Raw genomic sequence first — 19,983 nt, 5'->3', positions numbered from 1 at the left:
CTTCGTCAGCGATTGGTCAACAGTAGGGATTCTTCAATAAAGTGCCTGTTTTCATTCACGGAAGACAACTCGTCCTATTGCCATTTTTTCAACTTGAGAATACTGCACCAAACGTCAGATAAAAATTGTGCAACTAAGAACTCCTCAGAAAAAAAAGTCAAAATTAATGACATATTTCTTGAGTTATCTTCGATTAATTCTGACTATTTGGAGGAAGCGTATACAGGCTTCGGCGTCTCAAGATGGACAAACAGCACTATTGACGTTTTTGTCTTGTTTTTCAAGGGAAAGTTATTTTAAGGGCATATGCGAGCACACTAGCCGAGCTCGGCTAGGAGCCAGACGAACTAAAGCTTGCTGACGCCTTTAGTCTTCCCATCCCTGGCAGTCATTCTGAACGCAGGTCGGGGTGATTAAACATTCCAAAGGTTGGATATCCCTACTCTGGCTGGATTCCAATTGGAATTACACATCCCTTTGCAAGCCTGCATAACGTGACTGGTCGAACTGATGTAGACATCAGCCATTGGTGGTAAACCCTACAATTCACTCGAAGGCATATGCAAATAAGGCTTTACGCTAAGCAGTGTGTTCATTTAACACTGTCCCAGTGTTTATACAGGTCCACATTGTATGTGTTACATTTAACAGTCTCGGTGTTGATTTAACACTGGATAGATTTATGTGCAGGTTTGTCAAAGGTATCCACAGTTCTGAGACAAACACTGGACATGACACATGGTCAAGACACTTTATCTCCAAACCAATCAATGCCTTATCCCCACCCTAGAGATTATGACATCACCACACTGAGAAGACATAGCCCCAGAAGACCCTCTGAGGCTCCTGCTTTAGAAGCCCTGCTGTGAAAAAGAACTGTGTCCCACATTGATCCTTTGCCCCTATCTGACACAGTGTTCAGAGAGGAGCCAGACAAGGAGACTGCAGAAGAGGGAGAAAGAGAGAAAAATAGAAACGGATCAGAAGAGAGCGAAAGGGTAAAGAGAGACGAAGACAGAGAGAGAGGGAAGTAAAGTCCCCTGTTAATTAATCAAAGATGTTTCACATTTAGAGAGCCACGATCTCAGCCAAACTGTATGTGTGTGTGTGTGTGGTGAGGAGAGTCATTTCGTCAATCTCTCCAGCCGTACCTACATCATAGCTCGATGTGGCATGTGCATACTTCATATCGCCCAGCCGATAGATTTATCATAGGAGGTGTGCCCATAGCTCATATCACTCCTGTGGATCGATAGCTGGGCTGCTGTCCCCTGGACCGCTGTCCCCTGGACTTCCTCAGGGACTCTGGCTCCACATAAAGATGGAAGTCAATATCTTGTCACTGACACATTGGGGCTTTGAGAGATCACAGAGCTCAGTGAGGCTGAGACTGAGGGGGAAGACATTTTCTCTCCCCAAACTCACAGCTTCACGACCGGTGTAGGCTGGTACCTAGACAGACCATCAATGATTAGTTCATACAATAAGGAAGGAGTTCTCTCACATAGTGAACATGTCATCTCTAGTTATGTCCTACAGTGGGTCCTTGTTATTGTCTATAACTAAGACTGAGCGATTTTCCCTAGCCATGTCACAAAATGTGTACAGGCAAAATCCTGGTCCATGGTATAGAATATCTCATGAGTTTATTGTGATTATATAAGCGCCAAATTAGAGTGGTCATTTCTGTGTTGGATTAGCCTTGACTCTGGTTTTTCGTTGAAGAAAATGTTTGACTGATCATATTCGCTTGTCTATTGAGACTGGTTAGAAAGAGATGTCTATTATGCATTGGCTACCTCAGGAGTCTGCTGCTGCTGATAATATAGAGTTGGTAAGGTAAACACATTCGGCAGGGTTTAGCTCGGCAGGGTTTTGCTCGGCAGTGTTATCTTAAGATGGTCAGAGGAGAGATAGACAGAGTCCTCGCTGCTTTAATTTAAAAAAGTGGATTATTAAAAATGTATTTTCTTAGTCTGAACATGTTTAAGTCTCAGCTCCAAGTCAGTCTATGCTTTGAAAGCAGTATGTTTTGTTGTGTTCTGAACAGCACAGCACAGCAACAGTCAGACCCAACAGAGTATTTTCCTTCCATCTGTATACATGCTAATATCCCTCCTCTTTTGGGTAGAATCTATTTACCTTTACCCTCCCTGTGGCACGGCAACAGAAAGAACATGAACATATGGGATTATGACTCTTAACAATATTCAAAGTGTGTTTTAAAAAGGGTGGAATATCTCTGCACCCTTTGGTGTTTGTTTGTGCTTTTGCTTTGTGTGTATCGGGCAGAGGTCTGCTGTGAGGAGAAAGCGGATGGCAAAAACTCTGATTCAGAGACTGTTGCTGCTGAGGCTGGATTGAGCCTTAAAGGCACAGTGCTCTGCCTCCCAACGTGCTTTGATGTAGCTCACTGGTTTAAGTAGCGAGGTAGATAGAGTGCTTGTCGACGACGGCTACAGGCCATCTGCCTTGAGACTACAGGATTCCACATAGCGCCAAGAGAGAACGAGACACGCCGCTATACGGATGCCTCCACCTTTGATAAGAAGTCAGATATTTCAAAGCAGAAGCAGACTGAACAAATATTCAGAGTCCCCTAGACTTGCTGAAGGCAGTGGACTGCTGAGAAGGAACAGGAGAGCTTTATTGATTCGGACATACCTTAAAGGTTACACCATCTTAGATCTCCCCTGCCCACTCCCCTCCTCGCCGATCAACACAGAGGGGAAGGAGGAAAGGGGGAGAGGGAGAAAGAGAGAGAGAGAGACCACAGTGTGCCATCACAGCAGCAAGATTTGTGACCTGTTGCAACAAGAAAAGGGCAACCAGTGAAGAACAAACAGCATTGTAAATACAACCCATATGTATCTTTATTTATTTTCCCTTTTTTACTTCAACTATTTGCACATCGTTACAACACCGTATATAGACGTACTATGACACTTCAAATGCCTTTATTCTTTTGGAACTTGGGTGAGTGTATTATTTATCGTTAATTTTTTCATTGTTTATTTCACTTTTGTTTATCCATTTCAGTTGCTTTAGCTATGTAAACATATGTTCCCCATGCCAATAAAGCCCCTTGAATAGATTTGAATTGAGGGAGAGAGGAGGAGGAGAGTAGAAGAGAGAGAGAGAGCTTTGGGAGGGCTTGCCATAAAGCAGGAATATTTGAAGGTATCTTTTTAATTTCATGCACCACGGCTCTCACATTTGTTTCCCCTCTTCTGTTCATTCCCTGCTCCCCCTTTTTCTCCTCTAATGTTCACTTCCTCGTCCTTATTTTTGTCTCTCTCTCGGGGGGTCCACATTCAAACTATGATGCACCCTTTGTGAGATTCAGGCATAGAAGAAGAGACTCCATGGGCATCATTTCAACGAGACCTTGGGTATGGTGAAGGAAAAGGGGGTGATTGTTTTGAAATTCTCATTGAAGCTCATTTATTGCATTTCTACATTTGGAGAACAGACAAAAAGAAGCCAAATTATGTTCTAGGCTTGATATTACTGTGGAGCTTCAGTCACCTCAGTCGATAAGGGACTTAACATTCTACAGACACATGACTGGCCATAGAACCTCTACTACAGCCATTTTCTACCTCAGTGAGAGAGAAAAAGGGGCACTGTTCACTGCATCTGTTTTGAAGTGTTCTCAGCCATACCTCAGTGCTCTCGGCCTGGGCAGCAGGGCAAATATCCTTCCTGTCAACTCTGAGCCATCTGCAAGGTCCTAAAGCCAACCAACTAGTCCCGATAAACTGCATTTGCCTTTTAATTGGGATTGGAATGATTTTAGTAGCCTATTTTAAATTGTCAGTGTTGGCGACTGCCCTACCCAATTGACGCCTCTGCGAGACTCATGTAGAAACCTCCCTACACTGTCATTTTTTTGTCTAGTTACAGTGGACTGGAGATGTGGACTGCAGAATGTAGGCTATTTACACCACAATGAAATGTGGTGACACGTTATACAACGACAAGAAATCCCATTGCTATTCAGCGAAAGGATGTTGATTATTCCTTGAATTTGGGGAGGATGTCTAATCAAGTTAAAACTGTTGGCTGCCAAAATAAAAATGAAGTATTTTACTGTATGTTGGAAACGACAAAAAAGGTAGCAATGTGACAAATTTTATTAAGCTTAAATTAGGTAATTACGTGAGTGTTTTGGCCAGAGATTTGCACAAGCCTCGAAATGGACAACTGCCAACTTCCCCCTTCATTCTACTATATTTTTGTAGGAAGTCAGCATACCTCCAAGGCCCAGAGCTCAGATACGCTGCTGGGTGAGACATGTCAAGAGAGTTGACCCCTGATCTGTGTATGAGTCAGCCAGAGAGAGAGAGAAATGGATGTGAGAGTCTATCCTCGCTCTCTGGCATTCGCCCTCCTGGATGAAATAGAACAGTAGAGGTGACACGTTCTATGAACAGCGAGCAACCTGAGAGTTCCTCTGGCTCTCCAGGGGGTCCCAGCCTGTTCGCAAGAGCCTTGTTAGTGAGGCCTGGTTAAGGGCCTTAATTAGGGCCTTAATTAGTCCAATATGGCTGCTCTGATTGGTGTGCCCTGAGTGTAGGACAGAGCACCGCTTCCAATGCTGCAGCCTGTCAGACTAGAGCTGCAGGACCCCCTCAGCCTGCTTATGAGCTCTGCTTTGGGGACGACTACAGTCTGCCTGTCACATTTTATCTTCAGGACTCCCTCAGTCTGGCTCTCTGGTGGAACGTTTATATTTGTCGATTTCAGTTTCATTACCTCTTTTACTCTTTTGAGTTCTCGGAGTTACAAGCAGCTTGATAAAGGAGAAACATGCTAGTACTAGTCACAGTTCCTGTTGTTTTAGTTAGATAGTCAGCCCCCCAGCCCTCTTTCTCTCCTTCTCAGGATCACCTAGCCTGAAAACCTGAAAGGTTATTCCCAGGTCACATCCCTCCATGTTATTTGATATTGTTTGGTTTCTCATCAGTGAACATTAAACCTAACCCACGTGGCAGTGTATGGATGTATGCCCGATCAGAGAGGCTCCGGTGTAATTGCATTTGTAAATTATGGATTGTTACCTCTCCCCCGTTCACATCACTGAATGGCTGAGGTCCTCCTAGCTGGCTGGGAGAGTACTGAGTAGTGGTAGAGAGGTAGAGAGAGGTAGAGGGAGAGAGAGAGAGAGAGAGAGAGAGAGAGAGAGAGAGAGAGAGAGATTTGTCTTTAGATGGGGTGGGATTTAGAATTGCTAGTTTTTCTTTAATTTTCTCGATGTGGAGCTTTGAATACAGACTAATCGACTGGGTCAATTGAGATGCGAAACAAACTGCGTCTACATGTGAAACCGTGATCATTAAATCATTAGAAACCATTAAGTATCAATTCATATTATTTATTTCACAAGAGGAGGCGTGCAAGCGTCGAGTTAATTGAAAATATTTTATGTAAATTGTAAATACTTCAGCGAGTGCAAATATGCAGTCCGTGAAGAAAAGATAGCTGCCATTTAGTGTGTGCATGTGGCTGTTTGTATTTCTTATTTTGTGTGACAGTCCCTTGATTCGTCTACTGAGTCTGAACATATGTGCATCTCTCTCTCTCTCCCCTTCTTTTTTTCAAGGCACTCACCATACCAATGAATCACCCCTCCACTCACTGAGCGACCCAATCATCTACTCCCTCCCACTGATGGCCTGCATGGACTACGTTGGGCTGTGCACTGTTGGCAGTAGCCTTTCTGGGCTTTGATAGACTAAAGCCTGGTTTGTCTGGGCTATTTTGGGCTGTTCAGAAGCCTGGTTGGGCTGTGTGACTAAGCACTGACTTCACAAGGCTGGGCTGTGTTAGACTTACTCCGAGCTCTTATAGCCATGCTGGGCTGTGTTAGGCAGGCAGACTTTCCGGGGCTTGTGTCCGGATGATCCGAAATTAATCCCATCAGTGTGTCCTGTCTCTTCAGAGGGCTGTGGGATAAAGCTGCTGGTCAGCCACAGAGCTGGAAGGAAGGCCATGACCAGAGTGACTAAGGGTGTAGTTGATATCGGTGAGGGGGGGCAATTTTGGGCGGTTCTTGCATTGGAATGATATTGAATTCTGCTTCTATCACACTATAGACCATAGATTTGGCGTGGAATCTGTAGCCTGTCTCCTCTGCGCTGTATCAGCACAATGGATAGTGCCCTGCATACTAAAGCAAGTCCATGGAGTTATTGTGGGGGGCGGGGTAGGAGGAGGGGGACCATGATCACAACAGCCAACACTGCCTGAGATCTCTGTCCCTATCTCTCCTCATTCTCTTACTTTCTCCCTCTTTCTACTCCTATCGCTCTCCCTCCCTCCCCTTATCTCCCCCTCTCTCTATCTCTCTTCCTCCCTCCCCCTAACCCCTACTCTATAGTATCAGGGTTTGGTGTGTCTCTCTGTCTCTCTGTGTCCATCCGCCGGGCAGTAATCTGGTTATCTGCTCCTCTTGTCCAGACATAATCCTCTGCAGTTGGTTTATAACTGGTCCTCTGCTCCTCTTCTGGCTCAACGTTTCGAAGGGTTTTAGAATGATTATCCATTCACCAATGCTGCCTATTGTACAGACAAGTTCACTTACTGGACGCTTGGGGTTGTGTGCATTGTGAAAGATAGACAGGGAGGGAAGGAGAGAGAACTGACAGAGAGATGGAGAGACAGATAGCTCCCTCGCTTTACTCCTCTTGCCCCTTTTTCTTATTTTCTCCTCACCTTCCTCCTCTTCCTCCTCCTCCTCCATCCTCTTCCCTCACTCTCTCTTTCAGTACAGTCTTCAAAAGAGGTGTTTTTAATGACAGCATAGTGGAATCCACTATGTGCCGGTACCACTCAGTGAGGCTGAAATGACTCGGAAAAGAGAAAAAGATGGAGGGGAGAAGGGGAGCGATGGAAGGAGGGAGCTAAGGAGCGGAAAAGGGTTGGTTTTACTAAGCTAACCAGATCACAGAGAACCTGGGCACAGTTTTGCAGCTAATGGCGTTGTGGGCTAGCCGCCACAGGCACAACACTCTCTCCTTTTCTCCCACTCTCTCCCACTCTCTGACACGCATAGAGAGAGAGATAGTCGTTCAGAATCAGATTAGAGGGCAAAACTCTAACCAAACCATGTTCCTCCAGGTGCAGATAAAATGACATCCGACGGTGTACAAACAGACACAACCAGCCTCAGGCACGGGCCGATGCACAATCTGCTGGCGAGCCTGCTGCAGCCTCCCTCCACCATTCCGTCCATTACCTATCCTCCACATGACGGCCATCAACTCAAATACGAGCAGGAGACCTTTAAATCATGTAGGTTGAAGTCTACAGTCGTCATTGGAGTACAATACGGTTCTAGGCAGTGTGTGTGGGTTGTTGATGTTGTCCAGATTGGCAGCAGTCTGTTTATGTTTTAATCATAGGAGGAGCAGAATACTGCCTCCAGCCTCTCCTTGTAAATGTTACCTACCTTAGAGTAGATATACGTCGTCATGGAGACTGCTGTACACACGCCGGCAACCGCACCAAAAACAAACATGGATAAAATGCAGTTTCAGGTTCAATGATACAGCCTCTTGACAAAGCTCTCAAATATAATTTTTCTCTTTTTTGAATTACACATTGGATAGTATAGACATGCCCTTGCCTCTTTTGGGTTAAGTGGGTGTTGTACATTTCAATATTCCTTAATGTTGGTATGAGAATCATTCATTTAGAGCATAATTCATGTAGCCCTGCACGACCAGGGTTGTTGGCCACAGTGGCCCAGAATAGAGCTTGTACATACTTTTACTGCCATCTACTGGTCACAAAGAGAACGACATACGTATGGACTCATTCCCCAGCACCACAGAGCCGATTCACTAAAATAACTGGTCGCTGAATGTCTTTGCTGCTCTGTGTGTGAGTGTGTGTGTGTGTGAGTGAGTGAGTGAGTGAGTGAGTGAGTGAGTGAGTGAGTGAGTGAGTGAGTGAGTGAGTGAGTGAGTGAGTGAGTGAGTGAGTGAGTGAGTGAGTGAGTGAGTGAGTGAGAGAGACCTAGTTAGGTTTAGATCAGATCTAACTCGCTCTGTTAAATGAATCAAAACAGGAACATTTTACATTTGGCTAGAAATTCAAAAACAGAGAAAAATGTCCTCCTGTGTGCTACCTATATCCCCCCACTAGAATCCCCATACTTTAATGAAGACAGCTTCTCCATCCTGAAGGGGGAAATCAATCATTTCCAGGCCCAGGGACATGTACTAGTCTGTGGCGACCTAAATTCCAGAACCGGACAAGAACCTGACATCCTCAGCACACAGGGGGACAAACACATGCCTGGAGGTGACAGCATTCCCTCCACAATATGCCCCCCTAGGCACAACTACGACAACATAACAAACAAAACCATGTAACAACTCCTACAGCTCTGTCGCACACTGGGTATGTACATAGTCAATGGTAGGTTGAGGGGACTCCAGTAGTACTGTAGACTACTTTATCACTAACCTCAACCCAGAGTCTCTCAGAGCGTTCACAGTCAGCCCACTGAAACCCCTATCAGATCACCGCTAAATCAAAGTCGACATCAAAAGAGCTATACTCAATCATGGATAGTTAAAGAAAGGTTAAATAAAAAATGTAATAAAAAATGAGGTGTCAAAGCCAAAGGAAATGAATAATATTAAGAATTGCTATAGATGGAAGGAATGTAGTGTGAAAACCTACCCAAAAACAATTAGGCAACAACACATTCAATCCCTTTTAGATAAATTCATGGGCAAAATGTTTCACAGTAATAGTGAAGATGTAAACCTGGCAGTAGAACATCTAAATAGTATATTTAACCTCTCAGCTTCCCTATCAAATCTAAAAATGTCAAACAGAAAACTGAAGAAAATGAACAGCAATGACAAATGATTTGATGAAGAATGCAAAACCTAAGATTTCTTTTAAACATATCCAACCAAAACATACAGACCTAGAAAACCTGAGCCTTCACAAAAACAATACAGAAATACGCTACGGAAAAAGAAGGAACAGGACGTCAGAAATCAGCTCAATGTAATTGAAGAATCCATAGACTAACCACTTCTGGGAAAACTGGAAAACAATTAACAAAAAACAACACGAAGGGGTATCTATCCAAAATTGAGATGTATGGGTAAACCACGTCTCCAATCTCTTAGGCTCTATAACAAAGAACAAACAGCAAAACCATATACATGATCAAATATAAATCTTAGAATCAACTATTAAAGACTACCAGAACCCACTGGATTCTCCGATTATATTGAATGAACTACAGGACAAAACACAAACCCTCCAACCCAAAAAGGCCTGTGTTGTTGAAGGCAACCTCAATAAAATTATCAAATATACAGACAACAAATTCCTCTTGAGTATAGGGGGCAGTATTTTAATGTTTGGATGAAAAACGTACCCAAATGAAACGGCCTATTTCTCAGGCCCAGAATCTAGAATATGAATATAATTGTCAGATTAGGATAGAAAACACTCTAAAGTTTCCAAAACTGTCAAAATATTGTCTGTGAGTATAACAGAACTGATATTGCAGGCGAAAACCAGAGGAAAATCCAACCAGGAAGTGCTGTTTTTCCTGAAACCTCTCTGTTCCATTGCATGCCTTCCCTCCATTTAAAGGGATATCAACTAGATTTCTATATGGCTTCCACATGGTGTGAACAGTCTTTAGACATAGTTTCAGGCTTTTATTCTGAAAAATGAGCGTGAACGATCCCTTCGCCTCAGTGGATGGCTGGGTGCCAGCAGAGTTTTGCATGCGCAACAGCTTGGAGCAGACATTTTCTCTCTCTCTCCTATTGAAAAAGCTATGGTCCGGTTGAAATTTTATCGATTATTCATTGTAAAAACAACCTGAGGATTTGATTATAAAAAATGTTTGACATGTTTCTACAAACTTTACGGATATTGTTTGGAATTTTTGTCTGCCCCATCGTGACCGCTCGAGCCTGTGGATTTCTGAACAAAACATGCCAACCAAATGGAGGTATTTTGCATATAAAAATCGTCTTTATCGAACAAAAGGAACATTTATTGTGTAACTGGATAAGCGATTAATTTTATTGCCTTTCTGACTTTCATGACCAATCTACTTTGCTGCTAGCTGTTTGTAATGTTTTGTCTGCTGAGAGAAATGTCCCAACATAAACGCTTGGATAGCTTTTGCTACAAAGCTTTTTTGAAATCTGACACGCAAGGTGGATTAACAACAAGCTAAGCTGTGTTTTGGTATATTGCACTTGTGATTTCATGAATTGAATTTGGCGCTCTGCAATTCAGCGGATGTTCATGAAAATGGTCCCTCTAAAGGGATGGGTGCGCCAAGAAGTTAACATCATCCTTAGCTCTGGCATCTTCCCAGTACTTGAAACCAAGGACCGATCACCCCAATCAACAAAGTAGAGACGAATTTGACCACAATAACTAACGTGGGATATGCATAAACAGCAGCCTTCTTAAAATCCTCTGCAGTTTCCTTAACAGCAGACTTGTACATTTCCTCAGTGAAAACAATGTACTGAGCAAATATGAATTTGGCTTTTTACCAAATTACCATAAGACAGACCAAATATTCACCCTGCACACCCTAACTGACAATGAACAAACCAAAACAAAGGCAAAGTCTTCTCATGCTTTCTTGATTTCCAAAAAGCCTTTGACTCAATTTGGCAGGTCTGCTATACAATTGATTGAAAATGGTGTTGGGGGAAAAACATATGACATGGTAAAATCCATGTACACAAAAAACAAGTGTGTGGTTAAAATTGGCAAATAACACACACATTTCTTTCCACGGGGCCATGGGGTGAGACAGGGATGCACCATAAGCCCCACCCTTTTCAACATATATATCAACAAATTGGTGAGGTGACTAGAAATGTCTGCAGCACCCGGCCTCACCCTTCTAGATTCTGAAGTCAAATGTCTACAGTTTGCTAATGACCTGGTGCTTCTGTCACCAACCAAGGAGGGCCTACAGCAGCACCTAGATCTTCTGCACATATTCTACCAGACCTGGGCACTGACAGCAAATCTCAGTAAGACAAAATTAATGATGTTCCAAAAATGGTCCAGTCTCCAGGACCACAAAAATAAGTTCCATCTAGACACTGTTGCCCTAGAGCACACAAAAAAACTAAATATCAGCGCCACAGGTAACTTCCACAAAGCTGTGAACAAGTTGAGAGACAAAGCAAGAAGGAACCTTCTATGCCATCAAAAGGAACATAAAATGTGACATACCAATTAGGATCTGGCTAAAAATACTTGAATCAGTTATGGAACCCATTGCCCTTTATGGTTGTGAGGTCTGGGTCCGCTCACCAACCAAGAATTCACAAAATGGAACAAACACCAAATTAAAACTCTGAACGCAGTGTTCTGCAAAAATGTCCTCCGTGTACAAAGTAAAACACCAAATAATGTATGCAGAGCAGAGTTAGGCCAATACCAGCTAATTATCAGAAAAGTAATGCCCAAACCTTCCATAACACCACCCCTCGCCATCACCTACAGAGAGATGAACCTGGAGAAGAGTCCATAAGGAAGCTGGTCCTGGGGCTCTGTTCACAAACACAAACAGACCCCACAGAGCCCCAGGACAGCAACACAATTAGACCCAACCAATTCATGAGAAAACAAAAAGATAATTACTTGACACAGTAGAAAGAATTAAAAACCTTTTAGGGCTAGGCGTTCCTCTAGCGGGACAACTTCCGGTGAAGCTAGAGGGCGCGCGATTCAAATAAATAATCACAACAATTATGGATATTAACCTCTTTTAGGTACATGTAAGTGTCTTATGTCGGTTGAAAGTTTAAATTCTTGGTAATCTAACTGCACTGTGTGATTTACAGTAGCTATTACAGCGAAAGCATGCCATGCGATTGTTTGAGGACGGCGCCCCACATCAAAATATTTTTTCACCGGTACAGGTTTCATAAATTCACAAATAGCGATTAAATATTCACTTACTTTTTGAAAATCTTCCTCTGATTTGGAATGCAAAGTGTCCCAGCTATAACACATAGTGATGTTTTATTAGATAAAATCCTTCTTTATACCCCAAAATGTCCCTTTAGTTGGCGCCATCAATATGAGTAATCCACTCGTTCAACATGCAGAGGCAGGAATCCAAAAATCTACCCCTAAACTTTGTTTCAACAAGTCAAAATAAGTTTATCTTTACTACTCAGATAGCCTAAAATGTAATCAAACTATAATATGTCTTACGGAAAGAAGTATGTTCAAAGGAAACTGATTTTTCTTCTTTGTTTTTGAAGCTACAAGACTGAAACCTTGGACATAGGCTGCTGATACCCTATGGAATCCATAAGAATTGCATCCAGGGAGCTAATTTTCAGTATGCCCTTAAACTGTCCATTTTAACAGCATGGTCTCTCAATAATAATAAAAAATCAGGTTGGTTTTTCTTTGGATTTCTCCTACCATATATATATATTGTGTTATATTCTCCTACCTTATTTTAACATTTCTACAAACGTCAAAGTGTTTTCTTTCCAATGGTACCAATTATATGCATATCCTGACATATCCTGACGTTTACTATGGGCACGTCATTCAGGCAGAAATTGAGATAAAATGGGCCTAGCAGAGAGTAAAAACAGAGAGTAAACAGTGACAGAATACCTGACCACTGTAACTGATTCAAATTTAAGGAATGGTTTGACTATGTACAGACTCAGTGAGAATAGCCTTGCTATTGAGAAAGGCCACCATAGGAAGACCTGGCTCTCAAAAGAAGACATTCTATGTGCACACTGCCAACAAAAGGAGGTGGAAACTGAGCTGCACTTCCTAACCTCCTGCATGACCATGTAAGCGTCACATATTTCCTTCAGATTACACAGATCCACAAAGAAATCGAAAACAAACCCAAGTTTGATAAACTCCAATAGTTACTGGGTAAAATACCACCGTGTGCCATCACAGCAGCAAGATTTGTGACCTGTTGCCACAAGAAAAAGGCAACCAGTGAATAACAAACACCATTGCAAATACAACCCATTTTTTTCTTTTGTACTATTTGCACATCGTTACAACACTGTATATTAACATAATATGACATTTGAAATGTTTTTATTATTTTGGAACTTCTGTGAGTGTAATGTTTTCTGTTCATTTGTATTGTTTATTTCACTTTTCTTGCAGGGGGTGGTAGAGATATAGTGAGAGGGGGTGAGAAAGAGAGATGTAGACCAAAGTATGACTCATGCCATATATCAGTACAACAAACTATTTGGGCATTCACTACCATTCCCCATTCAAAGGCAATTCAGTATTGTGTCTTTCCCATTCATCCTCTGAATGGCACACATACACAATCCATGTCTCAGTTTTCTCAAGGCTTTAACATCTTTCTTTAACTTGTCTCCTCATCTTCATCTTCACTGTTTGATGTGGATTTAACAAGTGATATCAATAAGTGATCATAGCTTTCACCTGGATTTGCCTGGTCAGTCTATGTCATGGAAAGAGCAGGTGTTCCTAGTGTTTTGTACACTCAGTATAGTCCACAACATGGACAATTCTCCCTCGTGAGGACATTTCCCACATCGCCATGAGCGAAAAGGCTATTTTAAGCTTAGGGGTTAGGTTTAAGGTTAGGGTAAGTGGTTAGAGGTTATTATTATTATTAGGAGTTAGGTTTAGGCTTAGGGTTAGGGCTACAGGTTAAGGTTGGGGTTATGGTAAGTTTAAGGGCACTGGTGTAAGTATCTGTACATTTTTGACAACTTTACCTCATTACATTCAAATCAAAATCAAATGTTATTTGTTACATACACATCGTTAGCAGATGTTAATGCGAGTGTAGCAAAATGCTTGTGCTTCCAGTTCCGACAATGCAGTAATATCCAACCAGTAATCTAACCTAACAATTTCACAACAACTACCTTAAACACACAAGTGTAAAGGAATGAATAAGAATATGTACATACAAAAATATATGAATTAGTGATGGTATAGAACGGCATAGGCAAGATGCAGTACATGATATAGAGTACAGTATATACATATGAGATGAGTAATGTAGGATATCTAAACATTATATCAAGTGGCATTGTTCGAAGTGGCTGGTGATACATTTATTACATACATGTTTCCATTATTAAAGTGGCTGGAGTTGAGTCAGTATGTTGGCAGCAGCCACTCAATGTTAGTGACGGCTGTTTAACAGTCTGATGGCCTTGAGATAGAAGCTGTTTTTCAGTCTCTCGGTCTCAGCTTTGATGCACCTGTACTGACCTCTCCTTCTGAGTGAACAGGCAGTGGCTCGGGTGGTTGTTGTCCTTGATGATCTTTTTGGCCTTCCTGTGACATCGGGAGGTGTAGGTGTCCTGGAGGGAAGGTAGTTTGCCCTCGGTGATGCGTTGTGCAGACAGTTGCCGTACCAGGCGGTGATACAGCCCGACAGGATGCTCCCGATTGTGCTTCTGTAAAAGTTTGTTAGTGTTTTAGGTGACAAGCCAAATTTCATCAGCCTCCTGAGGTTGAAGAGGCGCTGCTGCGCCTTCTTCACCATGCTGTCTGTGTGGGTGGACCATTTCAGTTTGTCCGTGGTGTGTAAGCCAAGGAACTTAAAACTTTCTACCCTCTCCACTACTGTCCCGTCGATGTGGGTAGGGGGTGCTTGGATAGGGGGTGCTCCCTCTGCTGTTTCCTGAAGTCCACGATCATCTCCTTTGTTTTGTTGACGTTGAGTGTGAGGTTATTTTCCTGACACCACACTCTGAGGGCCCTCACCTCCACCCTGTAAGCCGTCTTGTCGTATTTGGTAATCAAGCCTAACACTGTAGTGGCGTCTGGAAACTTGGTGATTGAGTAGGATGTGTGCATGGCCACCCAGCCGTGTGTGACAGGGAGTAAAGAAAATAAAGTACTTTTTACTCCACACATTCTCCATGACACCAAAAAGTGGGTAACAGCCAGAGCACTTTAATGATGCAAAAATAAACGGTACCCAGAACAGCAAAATACGGGTTGAAACAACCCGTCGCCAACCAGTCAGCAATGCACTAAACACTTACAACAAACAATTCCACACACAGACATGGGGGGAACAGAGGCTTGTATACACATCAAATAATGAGGGAATGTAAACCAGGTGTGTGGGAAAACAAGACAAAACAAATAGAAAATGAAAGGTGGATTGGCGATGGCTAGAAAGTCGGTGACGTCGACCGCCGAACGAACAATTCATGACAACTCATTACATTTTGAATGCTTTGATGGACAGGAAATGGTCCAATTGACACATCTTTCCCTACTGCCTCTGATCTGGTGAACTCATCAAACACAAACACAAATGCTTTGTTTGGAAATTATGTCTGAGTGTTGGAGTGTGCCCCTGGTTATCCATAAATAAAATAAATAAATAAAATGGTGTTGTCTGGTTTGCTTAATATAAGGAATTTGAAATGATTTATTCATTTACTTTTGATACTTAAGTACATTTGAGCAATTACATATACTTAAATGTTACCTTTATTTAACTAGGCAAGTCAGTTAAAAAGAACAAATTCTTATTTTCAATGATGGCCTACATCAGCCAAACCCAGACGGCACTAGGCTAATTGTGCACCGCCCTATGGGACTCACAATCACTGCCAGTTGTGATACAGCCTAGATTTGAACCAGGGTGTCTGTAAGGACACCTCTAGCACTGAGATAGAGTACCTTAGACCGCTGTGCCACTCAGGAGCCCAAAGTATTTTACTGGGTGATTTTCACTTTTACTCAAGTATGACATTTGGATAATTTTTCATTCACTGGGTAAGGGTAAGGGTTAAATATAATTTTTAATGGGAATTCCTTTCAGGTCCCCACGAGGATAGAAGGACATACTGCAGGTGTGTGTGTGCATGTGAGCATGTGTTTGTGTAGAAGCTGGCCCTTCAGCCTATTAAAGTAGTGGTCCAGCATATACACACATCTCCCAATTTTGCCTGGCTGCCTCCCTCTCCTTTCAACCCTGCCTGCCTACCTCTCACCCAACCCCGCCTCCTACCTCTCACCCAACCCTGCCTCCTACCTCTCACCCAAACCTGCCTGCCTACCTCTCACCCAAACCAGCCTCCTACCTCTCACCCAACCCTGCCTTCTACCTCTCACCCAACCCTGCCCGCCTACCTCTCACCCAAACCTGCCTGCCTACCTCTCACCCAACCCCGCCTCCTACCTCTCACCCAACCCTGCCTCCTACCTCTCACCCAACCCTGCCTCCTACCTCTCACCCAACCCTGCCTTCTACCTCTCACCCAACCCTGCCCGCCTACCTCTCACCCAAACCTGCCCGCCTACCTCTCACCCAACCCCGCCTCCTACCTCTCACCCAACCCCGCCTTCTACCTCTCACCCAACCCAGCCTCCTACCTCTCACCCAACCCTGCCTCCTACCTCTCACCCAACCCTGCCACCTACCTCTCACACAACCCTGCCTTCTACCTCTCACACAACCCTGCCTTCTACCTCTCACCCAACCCTGCCTTCTACCTCTCACCCAAACCTGCCGCCTACCTCTCACCCAAACATGCCCGCCTACCTCTCACCCAAACATGCCCGCCTACCTCTCACCCAACCCCGCCTCCTACCTCTCACCCAACCCCGCCTCCTACCTCTCACCCAACCCCGCCTCCAACCTCTCACCCAACCCCGCCTCCTACCTCTCACCCAACCCCGCCTCCTACCTCTCACCCAACCACGCCTCCTACCTCTTACCCAACAACGCCTCCTACCTCTCACCCAACCCCGCCTCCTACCTCTCACCCAACCCCGCCTCCTACCTCTCACCCAACCACGCCTCCTACCTCTTACCCAACAACGCCTCCTACCTCTCACCCAACCCCGCCTCCTACCTCTCACCCAACCCCGCCTCCAACCTCTCACCCAACCCCGCCTCCTACCTCTCACCCAACCCCGCCTCCTACCTCTCACCCAACCACGCCTCCTACCTCTTACCCAACAACGCCTCCTACCTATCACCCAACCCTGCCTTCTACCTCTCACCCAACCCCGCCTTCTACCTCTCACCCAACCCTGCCCGCCTACCTCTCACCCAACCCCGCCTCCTACCTCTCACCCAACCCAGCCTCCTACCTCTCACCCAACCCCGCCTCCTACCTCTCACCCAACCCCGCCTCCTACCTCTCACCCAACCCCGCCTCCTACCTCTCACCCAACCCCGCCTCCTACCTCTCACCCAACCCCGCCTCCTACCTCTCACCCAACCCCGCCTCCTACCTCTCACCCAACCCCGCCTTCTACCTCTCACCCAACCCAGCCTCCTACCTCTCACCCAACCCTGCCTCCTACCTCTGGTCATAGATACATTTAAAGAAAGTAGGGGTGTGAATCAGTATGTGGTGTGTCCACCATTTGCCTCGTACATCTCCTTCACATAGAGTTGATCAGGCTGTTGATTGTGGCTTGTGGAAGATTTTCCAATCCTCTTTAATGGCTGTGTGAAGTTGCTAGAAATTGGTGGGAACTGGAACATGCTGTCATACTCGTTGATCCAGAGCATCCCAAGCATGCTCAATGGGTGACATGTCTGGTGAGTATGCAGGCCATGGAAGAACTGGGACATTTTCATCTTCCAGGAATTGTGTACAGATCCTTGCGACATGGGGCTGTGCCTTATCATGCTAAATCGTAAGGTGATGGAGGCAGATAAATGGCACAACAATGGGCCTCAGGATCTCGTTACGGTATCTCTCTGTATTCAAATTGCCATTGATAAAATATAATTGTGTTCATTGTCCGTAGTTTATGCCTGCCCCTACCATAACCCCACCACCACATAGGGCACTCTGTTAACAACGTTGACATCAGCAAACGACACGTGGTATGCGGTCGTGAGACTTATGGTAGATAAATTAACATTCAATACTCGAGCAACAGCTCTGGTGGACATTCCTGCAGTCAGCATGCCAATTGCATGCTCCCTCAAGACTTGAGACATCTGTGGCATTGTGTTGTGTGACAAAACTGCACATTTTTTTAGTGTGGCCTTTTATTGTCCCCAGAAAAAGGTGCATCTGTGGAATGATCAGCTATAATCAGCTTCTCGATATGCCAAACCTGTCAGGCGGATGGATTATCTTGGCAATTGACAAATGGTCACTAACAGGGATGTAAACAAATCTGTGCACGAAATAGCAGTTTGTGCATTTGGAACATTTCTGGGATCAGAACATGAATTACCCTATACAGTATTTTAGCTCATAGTTCCACTGACTAACACTAGCTATTGTGATAGATAAAATAAGTTAAACCGATACGTATGAAACATTAGTTGGTTAAGGTTGGAGTCAAGAATGCTGACTGGAGCCTGCATTTGGACCTACTTTAATTATTGTTCATCATTGATATACACTACATGACCAAAAGTATGTGGACATATGCTGGTCGAACATCTCATTCCAAAGTCATAGGTGTTAATATGGAATTGTTCCCCCTTTGCTGCTATAACAGCCTCCACTCTTCCGGGAAAGCTTTCAACTAGATGTTGGAACATTGCTGTGGGAACTTACTTCCATGCAACCACAAGAGCATTTGTGAGGTCGGGCATTTAGGCCTGGGTCGCGGTCGGCTTTCCAATTTATCCCAAAGGTGTTAGATGGGGTTTGAGGTCAGGGCTCTGTGCAGGCCAGTCAAGTTCTTCCACACCGATCTCGACAAACGATTTATGTATGGACCTCGCTTTGTGCAAGGGGGCATTGTCATGCCAAAACAGGAAAGGGCCTTTCCCAAACTGTTGTCAGAAAGTTGGAAGCACAGAATGCACTTCTGTGCTGTAGCGTTAAGATCACTAGAACTAAGGGGCCTAGCCCAAACCATGAAAAACAGCCCCCGACCTTTATTCCTCCTCCACCAAACTTTACAGTTGACACTATGCTTTCGGGCAGGTAGCGTTCTCCCAACCCAGATTTGTCCGTCGGACTGCCAGATGGTGAAGCGTGATTCATCAGTACAGATCATGTGTTTCCACTGCTCCCGAGTCCAGTGGAGGCAAGCTTTACACCACTCCAGCCAATGCTTGGAATTGTGCATAGTGATCTTAGACTTGTGTGCGGCTGCTTGGCCATGGAAAACCATTTTCTGAAATTTCCGACAAAACGTTATTGTGCTGATGTTGCTTCCAGGGGCAGTTTGGAAATCGATAGTAAGTGTTGCAACAGACGTCGGTCCAGTTCTGTGAGCTTGTGTGGCCTACCACTTCACGGCTGAGCCATTGTTGCTCTTAGATGTTTGCACTTCACAATAGCAGCACGTATAGTTGACTGCTCTAGCAGGGCAGGAATTTGACCAACTGACTTGTTGGAAAGGTGGCATCCTATGATGGTGTCACGTTGAAAATCACTAAACTCTTCAGTAAGGCCGGTCTACTGCTAATGTTTGTCTATGGAGATTGCATGGTGGTGTGCTTGATTTTATACACCTGTCAGCAATGGGTGTGGCTGAAATAGCCAAATCCACTATTTGAAGGGGTGTCCAGACGCTTTAGTAGATATGCAACGTTAAATACACCACTAAAACAATTTCCTGCAATTGTATGTACAGTAGTGTAAAATTACTAGTTCATTATAATGAGGACAGAGAAAAGCAAGTCTAGACTATTTTAACAAACATTCTTCTGCTAACAAATATGTTATAATATGGGAATCTATATGAACCATCAAGTATCCATTTATTGAAACTCACAACAGAGTAGGGGGACTGCAAACATTGGATTACTTCCCAAGCTAAATGAGGTTTTGAGTCCTAGACTTTAGAAGATTGCAGCTCAGCCTCTGAATGTCATAAAGACGAACCAAAGACAACCCCATGTTCATCCGAATCACATATTTCTCACAAAAGTTACAGCTTGTTGTTTCAAGCCCGGAGTTAAGCATCATTATATATCACTTTATATAATCAGAAGATGCTTTTTCCTCTTTTGGCATACCACCC

General features: G+C 44.0%; 1 protein-coding gene across 1 annotated transcript; it reads left to right on the top strand.

Annotated features, from left to right (window-relative positions):
• The first annotated feature begins 16,586 nt into the window (after nt 1–16,586).
• Nucleotides 16,587–17,355, top strand: LOC135544993 (uncharacterized). Its single transcript, XM_064972667.1, has 2 exons — nt 16,587–17,073; nt 17,120–17,355. The coding sequence occupies exons 1-2, from the start codon at nt 16,587–16,589 to the stop codon at nt 17,353–17,355; spliced, it is 723 nt and encodes a 240-aa protein (XP_064828739.1).
• The last annotated feature ends 2,628 nt before the right edge of the window (nt 17,356–19,983 follow it).

Source organism: Oncorhynchus masou, chromosome 9 (genome assembly GCF_036934945.1).
Source record: "Oncorhynchus masou masou isolate Uvic2021 chromosome 9, UVic_Omas_1.1, whole genome shotgun sequence".
Lineage (NCBI taxonomy): Eukaryota > Metazoa > Chordata > Actinopteri > Salmoniformes > Salmonidae > Oncorhynchus > Oncorhynchus masou.
The sequence above is the reverse complement of the archived record's forward strand: the minus strand, read 5'-3'. Positions and strand labels throughout refer to the sequence as shown.